This window comes from Neomonachus schauinslandi, chromosome 3 (assembly GCF_002201575.2).
Source record: "Neomonachus schauinslandi chromosome 3, ASM220157v2, whole genome shotgun sequence".
Classification (NCBI taxonomy): Eukaryota; Metazoa; Chordata; class Mammalia; order Carnivora; family Phocidae; genus Neomonachus; species Neomonachus schauinslandi.
The window spans coordinates 149,114,380-149,128,619 of NC_058405.1; the positions used below are offsets into that span (position 1 = coordinate 149,114,380).

A 14,240-nucleotide genomic window follows, 5' to 3' on the forward strand; every position below is an offset into this window, starting at 1 on the left:
TATGTCAGATTTCATGCTTTTGGAAATTTACTGAGAATTAAGCCCAACATATGATCTATCTTCATGAATGTTCCAAGTATATAATACCTAGAAGGAATCTGAATTCTGCAGCTGTTAGATGGAGTATTCTAAATGTCAATTTAATCGAGGTAGATTCCTAAAATCTTCTATAGCTTTACTGTTCTTTATGTTTTGGTCTAGTTCTTCCAGTTACTGAGAGACGGGTATTAAAGTCTCCCAGCTATGATTCTGGATTTATTTCTACTTTAGATCTGTAAGTTTTGATTCATGTAATTTGTACCTTCGTTATTAGATACATACACATTTGTGATTGGTATGCCTTCCTGATGTTAGCCCCTTTTGTCATTATGATTTTTCCCTCATTATCTGTTGTATAATTTCTTGTTTTGAAACTGATAATTATTTCATCTTCTATTACAGTAGCTATTCTTTTTTATGCTTATCCATTTGCATGTTGTGTCTTTTCTTTTACTTTCAAACTACTATTTGTGTCTAAAGTATAAGTCTTGTAGACATATATAGTTGGATTTTGCTTTTTATTTATTTTATTTATTTTTTAAGATTTTATTTATTTATTTGTCAAAGAGCAAGCGCACAAGCAGGGGGAGCAGCAGGCAGAGGGAGAAGCAGGTTCCCCGCTGAGCAGGGAGCCCAATGCAGGACTTGATCCCAGGACTCTGGGACCATGACCTGAGGGGAAGGCAGACGCTTAACTGACTGAGCCACCCAGGCGCCCTAGATTTTGCTTTTTAAAGTCACTCTGACAATTTCTGCCTTTTAGTTGGAATATTTAGTCCATGTAATGTAATAACTGATACAGTTAGGTTTAGGTCTACCATTTTATTGTTTCATCTTTGTTTTGTTCCTCAGTTCCTCCTTTTTGTGGGAGACAGGCAGCCTTCTTTAGCATTAAAAGAATATAATTTAATGTTTAATTTTAATTCTGTTGGCTTTGCATTATTTTTTGCTTTGGGGAACATATTATACATCCTTAATTTATCATAATCTGTTTATAGTTAATAGGGTTCCAGACACACAGAATATAAGAACTTTGCAAGTATAATTTCACTTACTACCTTTGTCCTTTGTGCAGTTGGTGTCATATATTTTATATCTACATACAATATAAAACTCACTTTAAAATGCTTTATTTATTTTTGTTTGGAGTTTTTATTTAAATTCCAGTTAGTTAACCTATAGTGTAATATTAGTTACAGGAGAATTTAGTGATTCATCACTTACATACAACACCCAGTGCTTATCACAGCAAGTGCCCTCCTTAATACCCATCACCCACTTAGCCCATCCCCCCCCCCACCTCCCTTCCAGCAACCCTCAGTTTGTTCTATTAACGAAGCTCTTATAAGGGGTGCCTGGGTAGCTCAGATGGTTAAGCATCTGCCTTTGGCTCAGGTCATGAGCCTGGGGTCCTGGGATCAAGTCCCTCATTGGGCTCCGTGCTCTTTGGGGAGCCTGCTTGTCCCTCTGCCTCTCTCTCTTTCTCTCTGTCTGTCTTTCATGAATAAATAAATAAAATCTTTAAAAAAAAAAAAGAAGCTCTTATGATTTGCCTTCTTTTTTTTTCTCCCATGTTCATTTGTTTTTCTTAAATTCCACATGAGTGAAATCATATGGTCAAAATGCTATTGTTTAAAAATTTAAAGTTATCTTTCAAAGAAATGAGAGGTTTTTTTTTTTAAGATCCTTTTTTGCTATTTACCTACATAGTTAGCATTTTTGGTGCTCATCATTTTTTTCCTAGAGATCACAGTTCAATCTGTTGTCAACTCTTAATAGTGCCGTTATGCTGGCAACAGATTCTAGGATTTCTTTTATCCAAAAATGTCTATATCATCTTCATTTTTGAAGGACATTTTTGCTTTGTATCATTGAATTCTGGATTCTGTTGGCACTTAAAAGATGTTACTTACTGTCATCTGGCTCTACATTGCTTCTGATGAGAAGTTATATCCATCATTTGTGGTATTCTTTTTTTGTAATGTCTTTTTTTTTTTCCTCTCACTGTTTTCAAGGATTTTGTTTGTCTTTGTTTCTCAGCAGTTTGATTCTAATATACCTAGCCGTGGATTTCTTTGTATTTCTCCTGCTTGGGGTTCACTGACCTTCTTGGATCTATAAAATGTTTCATTTATCCAAATTGCCTAATTGTCATCCATAATTTTTTTCAAATGTTCTTTTTTTTCTCTCTTCACTTTCATATTTTTTATCTGGGACTCCAATTACATATATGTTGGGTGGCTTGTTGTGCCATAGGCCACAGGGATTTTTTTTAATCTTCATTTTTCTCTCTTTTGTTCAGATTGGATAATTACTGCTGTCTTCAAGTTTGTTGACCCTTTCTTTTGCTATCTCTGACCTGCTGTTAAGCCTACCCAGGGAATTTTTCATTTCAGATACTGTATACATTTTAGCTCTAGAATTTTCCTTTGGTTCTTTTTTATAATTTCCCTTCTCTGTTTAGATTCCTCTTCTATTCTCTCATTAGGATCATCTTTTCCTTTAAGTCCTTAAATATTTATGGAAACCTATTTAAAAAATAACTTTTTTCCCTCCAAATTCCAACATCTGAGTCATGTTGAGGTTGGTTTTTACTGGCCACTTTTTCTCTTGATCATGACTCATATTTTCCCATTTTATTGTTTGAATGATAACTCTTGATTATTTAGTGGACATTGTGGGTGATATGTTAAAGAAACTCTAGATTCTATTGTCTTCTTCTGAAAAGTGTTGGTGTTTGTTCTGCAACTATTTAAGTTACTGACAGATCACACTGAGCTTGGAAGCCTGTTTTATACTTCCTTAGAGACTGTTTAAATTTTGCTCTTAATCCTAGGGCAGCTTCCTTAGTTCTAGGACATAGTTTTTCCCTTACCCTAGGATGTAACCCTCATCCAGTTTTAATTTAAAGCCCAAAGTGTTTATTAAGCCATCTAATTATATAGAATTCAAGCTCCAAATTCCATTTACTCTGCAGTAGGTAGTCACTAAAATCTCTGTTTAGCTCATTTAACATTCTAGCAGTTGTTTTCCTCTAGGCTTCCACATGTGGAATTTTCTGGGATTTTCTCCTTCAATTTCCAGTTGTTTTGGAAGCAAGGAACTCTGTTCTGGTTATTCAAGCTAGTAAGAGTGCAACTTATATAATGTAATATTATGTGAAATAAAAATAATAAAAATTATTTTAAAAAATTTTTAAAAAGAGTGTAGCTTATTGCTTGATTTTTTGCCACTCCCTTTAATGCTGGTAACTGCCCTTTGGGTAAAAGCTATATTAAATATGGATCTCTTTTTCGAATGTTGAATCATTCCAATATCTGCCTGTTTTTGGTTGCTCTTCCATGTCCATTTTAAATAGTTGATTTCTGTATTTTCTTTAGAGTTATAGTTATATATGGGAGGGTTAGTCCAATACAGGCTCCTTCATCATTATCAGACTTGGAACACCAGCTCTTTGGTTTTTATAAAATTTACTTTAGATGGCTAATACATTTCTGATTATGACCTCATTAGTTCTATTTTATCTTTATTCCCAGATATGAAGAGAAGGCTACTAAAGATTTGGAACGATACAATAGGCAAATCAAGAGAGCCATTGAAAAGGAGCCACAAATATCATTTAAGGATGGCAGAAAAAAGATAAAGCCCACCAGTGCATGGAATTTGGCACAGAAGCACAAATTGAAAACTTCATTATCTAATCAGCCAAAAGTTGATGAGCTCTTTCAATCCCAAATTGAAAAAAAGAACCAAAACATTAAAATAGTTCAGATCCCCTTTTCTATGGAAAACTTAAAAAAAAATTTTGAGAAACATAAAATTGACTTAGAAGAGAAGGAGGAACTTTGCTTGCTTCACAATCTCAAGTTTCCTGATGCGTGGCTAATTACATCCAAAACAGAGATAATGTTATTAAATCCTTACAGAGTGGAAGAAGCCCTGCTATTTAAAAGACTTATTGAGAATCATAAACTTCCTGCAGAGCCACTGGAAAAGCCCATTATATTAACAGAGAAGTATGGTGAAATAATATAATTCTTTTTTTAACTCTCAAAACATTTATCAATCCATACTAGATTAGAAACTGAAAGTAAAAAGTTAGAAGTGTTTTCTGGTAGGGAAAAGTTTATTTAAAGAAATCTTTTTTAAAACTTGATTTTCTTTTTTCTTTTTTTTTTTTTTTTAAGATTTTATTTATTTATTTGAGAGAGAGAGAATGAGAGACAGAGAGCATGAGAGGGAGGAGGGTCAGAGGGAGAAGCAGACTCCCTGCCGAGCAGGGAGCCCGATGTGGGACTCGATCCCGGGACTCCAGGATCATGACCTGAGCCGAAGGCAGTCGCTTAACCAACTGAGCCACCCAGGCGCCCCTAAAACTTGATTTTCTAATCTTTAATGGAATTTTTTAAAATAAGTATTTAGAGTATTCTAGATAGTTTACTTCTAAAGTTAGTAAGTATCAACTTCAATTCTCCTGTACACTGGTGACTTGCCTAGGATAATTTTGAAGTTAGGTTGTCATGACTCTCTGTCATTTTACACTCTTTAACATTTCAAACATACACCAAATAGAATTATATAATGAATGCCTTTATCAACAATTATCAAGATTTTGCCACAATTGTTTATTTTTCCTTTCAAATATATATGTATATTATGCATATATATACACACACACATATTTTCTTTTTATTTCCTAAAGTTTTTAAAAATTTTTTTTATTATGTTAATCACCATACATTACATCATTAGTTTTTGATGTAGTGTTCCATGATTCATTGTTTGTGTATAACACCCAGTGCTCCATGCAGAACGTGTCCTCTTTAATACCCATCACCTGTTTTTTTAGACAATTTTTAGACAATTCCCACCCAAACATATTTCGATTTGTCTCTCTTAAAAATGACTTACCTAACCACAACGACTTTTTCCTATCTTTCACAGTATTAATTCCCTGGAAGTATTCCTCATTTTCTCAAAATAACTTTTTTATAGTTTTTAAATTATTAAGTTTAACTTGTATCTAAACAAGATCCAGCTATTACATTTTGTCTGTCTCTTAAATCTTTTCTAAATATCACAACATTAACTTGTTGATACTAAGTCACTTATTAGAATATCTTGTTGTCTCAGATTGTCCCTTTGCTTCCTCATGGCAGTGTTCAACTTGTTTTTTCCTCTCCCATGTTTAAACGGAAGTTAGCTCAGGAGGATTGAATAGATTTAGATTCTACTTTCTGGTATGACTATTTAATAGGTTGTGATATGTGCTTCATATTTCATCACATCAAAAGGTACTTATTACTGGCTTCAGCCGCGGACAGCCTGCTCTCATACCTTAAAATTCCCTGTCAACCTTTCTGTCTAATGGTTTCATCCATTGATGATTGTTGCCTGAACTGATTTTATTATAGATTGCAAAATGGGGTATTTCCCTTTAATATCCTACATGAGCAAATTGTTTTGTGTAAAAATGAATAGCTAACAGCTAGCCTATTAACATTTCCCTTTTTTATATTTAATATTTCTTTCCTTGGTCTGACAGGAGAGAATCATATGTCTGAAAAGGAGATAAAAACCTGAAATTAGAAAGATAATTGAGGGTTTGTTCTCTAGGACACTTCACTAGATAACTCTGTTTCAGAACTCCCAAGAATAAATAAAAAATATTTAATACAATTGTGCTAAAAGCCCTGCTACCGAATTATGATTAGGATTGCTTTCAATCTGTAGATCATATTGGGGAGAATTGGCATCTTAACAATACTGCATCTTTCAATCCATGAACAATGGTCTCCATTGATTTAAGTCTTCTTTAAGAAGTTTCTCTCAGCAGCATTTTGTAGTTTTCAGTATAAAGGTATTGTTTTTTTGAAAAATTGTTCCTAAGTGTTTTGTTTTTTGATGCTAATATAAATGGGGTTATTTTTTGAATTTCATCTTCTAATTATCTGCTCTTGATACATATAAAAATACAATATAATTCTATATTTAAAAAAAAAAAAAGCCCTGCTACCGGAAGGAAAAAAAGTGCCAGGACACAGGGAAAACATTTGTCAGAGCTGTCTTTTTAATTAAGGCAACAGTAATCACATTCACCTAAATCCAGCATCTTTCATAGTATTCTGAAGATTGGTTTAGCAAACTATCAAAGAATTAGAAAAAGAATTAATACAGATTTTTGCTGTATTAAACAGTTCAAAAATCTGATAGTACTTTTTCTTTCTTCCCTTAAAAAGAGCTAGGGTGTATCTGAAATTTTAAATATGATTACTTTTCTAAATGGTATTTGTGAACTTTCATTTATATCTTAAAAATCATTTTGTACTTTTACAAACTAAACGTTTTTAAAGATGTTTTCCTTTGTGATATTCTGTTAGTCAAAAACAAATACATTAAAAACTATTACTTGGGGCCCATAACAGCCTGAAAATAAATCTTTCTTATTTGAACATGGACAACAACAAAGCTGAATTCAAAATTGTTTTCACTCTTCTTTTGAAATGTGACATGCCCATCACAATTAATATAAGTTTTTCTGAAAGAGCGTAATTATTGGTTGGGCTCAGTTTTCTCACTATGGTTCTAATGCAGACTGTGTAGTTTATCTCTCAATGGAGTAATTTAGATCTCTATAAAATACAAAGTAAGAGCTCAGTAATAACAAAAATGGCTAATGTTTGTTGAGGACTTACCATATGATAGGAACTTTATTAAGCCCTTTGATCTTCACAACAACCTTATGATAAAATAATAATAATATAACAATGGCATTATTTATAAATAAAGTTTTCATTTGTATTATATAGAGAGAGCACAGTTTTTGATTTCACATTTAGTTTGTAATGTTCTAAAAGAAACTTTCTTTTATGTCCATTCTTCTTTCTGTATACTGTATATAGTAGGTCTTCTAAAAGATATTAACAGATGTAAAAAAAGTAAAGTTTCTCACAGGGCTACTTACGTCTTTGTATTTTGGTTACGGATCATTTTAAGGGGCCCTTGCGTTAACTTTTTTCCATAAATCCTTTTATTTCATTTTACATATTTAATAAGTTAAAGGACCATAATTTCTTTTTCAGTCTTTTTAATGGATCTCATTATTTAGAGATTTTATGTAAAATGACCACAGATGATCAGAGATATAGTGGATCAACTTACCTGTCTGATCCTCGTCTCACAGCAAATGGTTTCAAGATAAAATGGATACCAGGTATGATTATATGGTTTACTATTTTCTGACTTAGAAAAAATAAGTCTTGTTCCAGAAGTTTCATTTGGGTTTCATAATGTATATATCAGGGTATATTTTTGCCTCACCAAAAGTACCATGTCAGCTATGTAAAAACAATCATATTTCAAAAAGGTCATTCATACCTTCTACCTCAGTCTTGGATATTTAGATTTGGAGTAGCCTCAATGTTTTCTCATTATAACAACTAATATCGAATAATTATAATGTACAGGACACTATTCTAAATAGTAAATGTATTAATTTATTTAATCATCCTAATAGCCCTATGAAGTAGGTTCTGTTACTGTCTCCATTTTTATAGATGGAAAAGTCAAGGCACAGAGAAGTTTGCTTAAGGGTGCCAGTTAGTAGTAGAACCAGGATTTGAACCCAAGCACCTTTACAGTCTAGCTTTTAACTAACTTGTTACATTGCTTCCTACAAAACTTGAGATACTTACTTCATAAAGTAGTTGTGAGCACTAGAGAGTTACTTAGGGAAATCAGTTAGCATAGTACTTGCCCATGGTAGGTGTTCGAATATTCTCTTTTCTTCCCATCTTCAGTACCCTTTTCAGTCATTTCTTTTAGCCATTTAGTCCTCCCAGAAATCTTCCTTGAGACCCCTAGCTAGCATCTTCTTAATTTATTTGAAATGTGAAGCAAGGGGTGTGTATAGGTATGTAATAAGGTATTTTTTTCGTAATCTGTTTCTCTAATTAACTATGTGGTATTGCTGGCAGATGCCATTTTTTTCATGAAAAATGTTATTATCACAGCAATTTTTTTTAAGGTTAAGATAACTACTTCCCTGTCTTTTCCAAGAACATGTTTATTTTTTAGTTACCCAATAAGTTTCTGTCTGACAAACGCTTTTAGCTCTTAGATTGTGGATAGTGTTTTTTAAGTCCTCTTGAATGCCAGGTTCTTTGCAAGGCACCAACGATATAAAAATGAGTAAGAGTCATCTGCAAACTGACTTGATTTTGATTGGAATTAATTTTTCTTAGATTGTGATCAGCATTATTTATCTTAGCAATAACAGATCAAATTAAAAACTCTCATGTTTTCTTCTTTTTTAAACCTTTTTTTCCTGCATTAATTTTTATATTATGTTTTCTTAAAGACCATGTCTCCTCTTCGTGAGTTTGTTGTCTTGGACTAACTTTGGGTGAGCAGTTTTCCAGTTGTCACAAAACATCTTTGAATGATAAGGACATTTAAAAGAGAGGAGGAATACATCTGACTTTGAGGGAAAAGTTTCTGAATGTGATCCTGAGAATTCTGCTTGTTCATGGGAATAGTTTTTTGTTCTACATCAATAAGAATTCTGTATTTTAAGAAGTGAAAACTTGTCAAACCACTTACTCATTTGAAGTATTTTCCCTGAAAATTGGGAAGCATTTCATAGAATCTTAGGAGAATTCTTGAAAGTTTATTGTTACATGGTTCCAAATGTCTGTAAGTTTCCCATATCAGAATTTTGCAAACACGATGATTAAAGTATTCCTCAATTTCTTCATCTGTTGCCAAATACTTTACCCATATCCACAAGTAGTTCTGTGAAATGTTTATGATTTTCCAAGGCAAATGTAGTCACTATTAGACTTTTCCATCTAATTGTTCTATAAAAGGTAAAGAACCAGCAATAGTGAAAAGTCTCTGGGCTAATATTTTTGTAATTTCCTTATCTATATATGTAAAAAGATGTGAACTACAATATTCTACTTCTTCCTCTTTGCCTATGTAAATCCTGTTTCAAGTCCCATTTAAGTTCCCCTGGTTGCTCAAATTCTCATTTTGTCTCCCTTGACCAAACTCTGTGTTTTATTCCTTAATGCTTGATTATAGATCTTCTCTTACTCTCCAGTTGTTTCCAGGGATGCCTGGTCTGTTTAGTGTACCACCATTGCATCTTATCCAGGTCAAGGAAGTGATCTGTAACTGGAAACAGATTAGGGATAGGATCACTGACATCTCAGGATAATCACTCCTTTTTTTTTTTTATTCATCTGTTGATAACTACCACTTACCCAACATTGAACTGTCTCATTTTCTTAATTCTGGGTAACATGGTGGACTTAAATATTAAGAACACTGTTACACAGAGCCAAAAAAGTCAAATATCTGCTATTTTGCAACATCTTAAAATGCATTCCAAAGCCAAATTTGATCCTTTGGAATTTATGCTGTTACGGGTATTTTACCCCATTATATATCTAATCATGTAGCTGGTTTTTAGTTTTATTTTAGTCACTAAATTATTTAAAGTAGTTTAATAAATGTCAGTTTTAAATATTGTTTTACTAAAATATTTTGAGTCAACATTACTGAGTAAACTATTTCATTCTCTCAAATTAGTAATATATTAAGTTACTATAGTGGTAATCATTTTGCAATATATAAGTGTGTCAAATCAATACTATGTACACCATAAACTTAGTGTTTATCAATTATATCTCAATAAAACTGGAAAAAATAAATTACTATGCGAGTATTTTTATAATTTGTAAGTTAAAATAATCATAGAAATAATTCAGGCCTTTAAGTTAGTACTAAACTAGTAGAATAGAATTTGAACAGCAGCAGTTGTTAAAACACTTAAACCAGTTTTATTTTAATAAATATCATAGGACTCCATTTTCTCTCCAAAGTAAGAAATGTCTAAACAAATGTAGGGAACAGAAGTGCAATAACTAAGATTAAATTAAGTGATATAAAGTACATGTGGTGTCTATGAGCACTTATGACTTAATGTGAAATCCTATGGGAAATTATTATTTGTTTTCCAAATAAGGAACAAAACTTTATCCTGACTATATTAAATTCTAAGGAAGGTTCACTAAATGTTTTAACAGTGATTTTGTTTTTAATAGACATTTTCTGGAATATAATTTAAACAAAACTATCAACATGTGGTTTTATTTTTCTTTTAGGTGTTTCCATTGCCGAAGACTACTTGGAAATAGAAGAAATGGCTAATTGTCTCCCATTCTATGGAGTGATGGACTTAAAAGAAATTCTTAATTCTATATTAAACAAAAATGCAAAGGAAGTTTATGAGTGTAGACCTCGCAAAGTGATAAGTTATTTAGAGGTATGCATTAGATTATGTAGATTGGTTAGGTTTTAACATACTTAACTATTTCTTAATAAAATAGTAAATTTTCAAAATAGTAAAGTTTCTATAAGGTTTATTATGTTTCAAAGAAGAAATACTACTAAAAAAAAGAAAATTCCATTAAAAATTTCATATCATAGACTGGTTGTAGTAAACTCTATAATGGATCCTTACTCTAACATTATTTCTTGAGTGCATATTGAGGAAGAGCCTTAATGCATGAGACCCTTTATAGTGAAGTTCTTTCTGATTTTTAAGAAGGGGTTCAAAATTTCTCTCTTTATACCAAATACCTGTCTATAAAGAACTACGATGGGATTTCAATCCCTGATGTCTTCAAGAGCAAAAAGGGAAGAAAAGTGAAAGATGTATTATTGAATAAAAGGAAATTTCAGTTACTTAGGAATATCTACCACAAATGAGAAATGTAACAGTGGGTTAAAAAATAAGTTCTGAAGTAATAGGGGATGGAGGAAGATTATAAGGTTTTAAATGTCCCAAGTATAGGATAGTGGTTGGAAAACAATAGTGAATGTCTCTGTGTTTGAAGTTCTATCCCTCAAGTTTGGTATTATTTCAAAAACAAACCAAACGTAAATAATATTTGTTTTCTCCCTTTAAAAAAAAAATGGGCCACTTTTGTTTAGACTATAATAATGATGTACCCACTGTATTCTGAGGGTCAGGCTTCAGGAAAGTCCACTTTTTACCCTTTCCGAAGATTGTATTCAGTAGCATTCTGTAAGTCCTTCAAGAGCTTTGACTTGTGGAACTTCCTAGCCTATTGTGTGAGCAGTTTAACACTGATAGTTTCTTTTTTTTTTTTTTAATATATTGTAATATGTTAATCACCATACATTACATCATTTGTTTTTGATGTAGTGTTCCATGATTCATTGTTTGTGTATAACACCCAGTGCTCCATGCAGAATGTGCCCTCTTTAATACCCATCACCAGGCTAACCCATCCCCCCACTCCCTCCCCTCTAGAACCCTCAGTTTGTTTTTCAGAGTCCATCATCTCTCATGGTTCATCTCCCCCTCTGATTTAACACTGATAGTTTCTAATGACTTCAAAAGGAATCTTTTCTTGTGGAAGAGGTATTATAAACTTAAATGAAGGTTGAAGGAGTTGAGGTAGTGTTTTGTGTATTGAAAAGCCATGTAGGAAAAAATATGATTTCAAAAATAAAAAGAGTGGTTGGGATTAGATATAAATATTTTTACTAATATTATACCTCTCATTACATTAAGTCAGTTGTGGATTGATTGTTATGGAAGAGAGTTTAGGAAAAAAAGAAACTGTAAGATCTACAGGAATACTTCCATTTAAGGTCAAGCTGAATAAGATGAATCAGAAATAAAGATAGGGGAGTAAAAGGAAAAACCAGTAGAGGGGTAGATATAAAGGTCAAGGGAGGAAAGAAATTTAAAAATGAGAAAGTAGTATCAGATTCTTTATAGAGTAATAGTTGCTTGAAGACCATCTGGTATGGCTGCTAGATGGCAGTGATAATAGAAAAGTAGTCCAGATGGAAGACTTACCAATGGCTAAAGAGTGGGGAAGTTAGTGAAAAAGTGTAGGCAGCAAGTCATATGGTGGTAAAAAGAAGAAGAGAGATTAGCTTGTCTATGTTGTTGGTGGAAAAGACTGACATAAAAGATTGGAGAGCAGATGTTCCAAAAGAGGCAGGAAGGAAGATGGAATAACGATAGAAGTTTTAGAAAGGAGAAACTTCTCTCAGTCAAGAGCAGAAGAGAGGGAAAGTGGAAGTAAAACTATTTGGAGGTAAACTTGAGAGAAGTCATGTATGATACATGTGATGAAGGTGTAGAAGAAGTTATCTACTGCGAGTGAGGAGGCTGGGGAGGCATTGGGGATTTTTGAGTACAGTAGAAAAGATCTGAAAATAAGAGCTGTAGGTACTGTAAGAGAAGATTGATTAGAGAAGACTAAGATGTTCAAATGGCATTGAGCACTCATAAGAGCTGACATTGTTATTGGATCCAGCCAGGATAGTTTGGTGATTTTCCAACAGTACATGGTATAGTTTATCCAAGTATAAGGATTACAAGATGAATATGGTAGAACAAGAACATTTGAACCTGTAATGTATATGAGAAACTGTTAGGTCCTAGAGGAATATAAAGTTGAATTATGTTCTAGTAGGAATCAAAAAGGAATACAGGAAGCTAGAAATAGTATCCTTAATGTCTTACTGTCTGTGCCTTAAATAGGGAACGATGACAAGAAGGGGGCTGAGGAGATCAAAGGTCAAAGTGAAGACAAGAATAGGTTTAGTTGGAAAGGAGTAGGATGGTTGGAAAGATAATGGGAGAGGGTATGTAGTTAGAATAATATTAGGCTCAAGCTCTTTGAAGTACAATTTTTTTTAAATAAATCTTCAAAGAAACCAGTTTGCTAATACCATTTACCCCTAAATGCTCAGTTTTTCCTATCAGAAAACAGCATCACCAAACCAAAAATGTGGACATTATCCTTGATTCTGTATCCTTCATAACCAGTTCATCAATAGGTTTTGACTCTACCTCCCATTCGTGTCAGGACTTTTTTTTTTTTTTTCTTAAGAGAGGGAGAGGGGGGTGTGAGGAGAGGAAGAGGGAGAGAGAAAATCCCAAGCAGGCTCGATGCCCATTGTGGAGCCCATCATGGGGCTCGATCCCATGACCCTGAGATCATGACCTGCGTTGAAATCAAAAGTTGGACGCCTAACTGGCTGAGCCACCCAGATGCCCCAAAATTTTCTTTGTCTTTTTATCTGTTTTGTTTCTCCGCACTAGAATATAAATTTCACATGAGCAAGGATGTTTGTCTTACTCTCTACTGTGTGTAAAACCTACAATAGTGACTAACACATAATTTGTGTTTAATATGTGAGTGAATGAATAATAAGAATATAATCTATTTTCTGTCTTCTTTCTTGCCAGGAATAAAATGTTTTCTGCTTCAGGGTGTATCATGGTAAAACATAAGGCTTTCTCTTCACAGGGAGAAGCAGTGCGTCTATCTAGACAGTTGCCCATGTACTTATCCAAAGAGGACGTCCAAGACATTATCTACAGAATGAAGGACCAATTTGGAAATGAAATTAAAGGGTGTGTTCATGGTCGCCCATTTTTTCATCATTTAACCCATCTTCCAGAAACTACCTGATTAAATATGTTTAAGAAAATTTGTTACTATTGAAATTGATTTGGTAATAAAATAATATGAGTCAGTTTTTAAACCATCTTTGTACTATCATGTGTTAGTTATTTTATAAGTGAAGCTTCACTGATTTCTATATATAAAAAAATTTCAAAAACTTAAACTAACGTCAACAATTCAATTTATTCTCAAGAACCAGCCTTCATAATAATTAATTGGTTGTAAACTCCAAACTGAAAATACCTAGTATTCTTGGGTGGTTGATTTACTAAGGGCTGTGGGTTGAATTGTGTCCCCAAAATTCGTAGGTTGAAGTCCTAACCCCATTGTGATGGAATTTGGAGATGGGGCCTTTTCAGAGGTAATTAGGTTTAGATGAAGTCATGAGGGTAAGGGCTCTCATGGTGCGATTAGTGCCCTTGTAAGACGTCAGAGCTTTTGCTCACGCTCTCTCCTTTTTTCCCACCAACTCCCATGTGAGGATACAGAGAGAAGGTGGCCCTTTATAATCCAGGAATAGAGCTCTCACCAGAAACCAAGCATGCTGGCACCTTGATCTTGGACTTCTAGTCTCCAGAACCGTGAGAAAATAAATGTTCTTTTAAGCCACCCAGTATGTGGTATTATATGATGGCAGCCTGAGTGGACTAATACACTGGGTCAGTCCTGTGCAGAGAG

The 14,240-nt window shown here is 33.3% G+C and overlaps 1 protein-coding gene across 1 annotated transcript in view; it reads left to right on the plus strand.

The window, feature by feature from the left end:
* Positions 1-13,641, plus strand: part of PMS1 (PMS1 homolog 1, mismatch repair system component) — an 87,365-nt gene extending 73,724 nt beyond the window's left edge. The window contains exons 10-13 of the mRNA XM_021702698.2: positions 3,576-4,055; positions 7,122-7,252; positions 10,209-10,369; positions 13,404-13,641. Of these exons, the coding sequence (XP_021558373.1) occupies positions 3,576-4,055; positions 7,122-7,252; positions 10,209-10,369; positions 13,404-13,568 (937 nt within the window). The 3' untranslated portion in view covers positions 13,569-13,641. The remainder of the gene's footprint in view (positions 1-3,575; positions 4,056-7,121; positions 7,253-10,208; positions 10,370-13,403) is intronic.
* Positions 13,642-14,240: the final 599 nt, after the last annotated feature.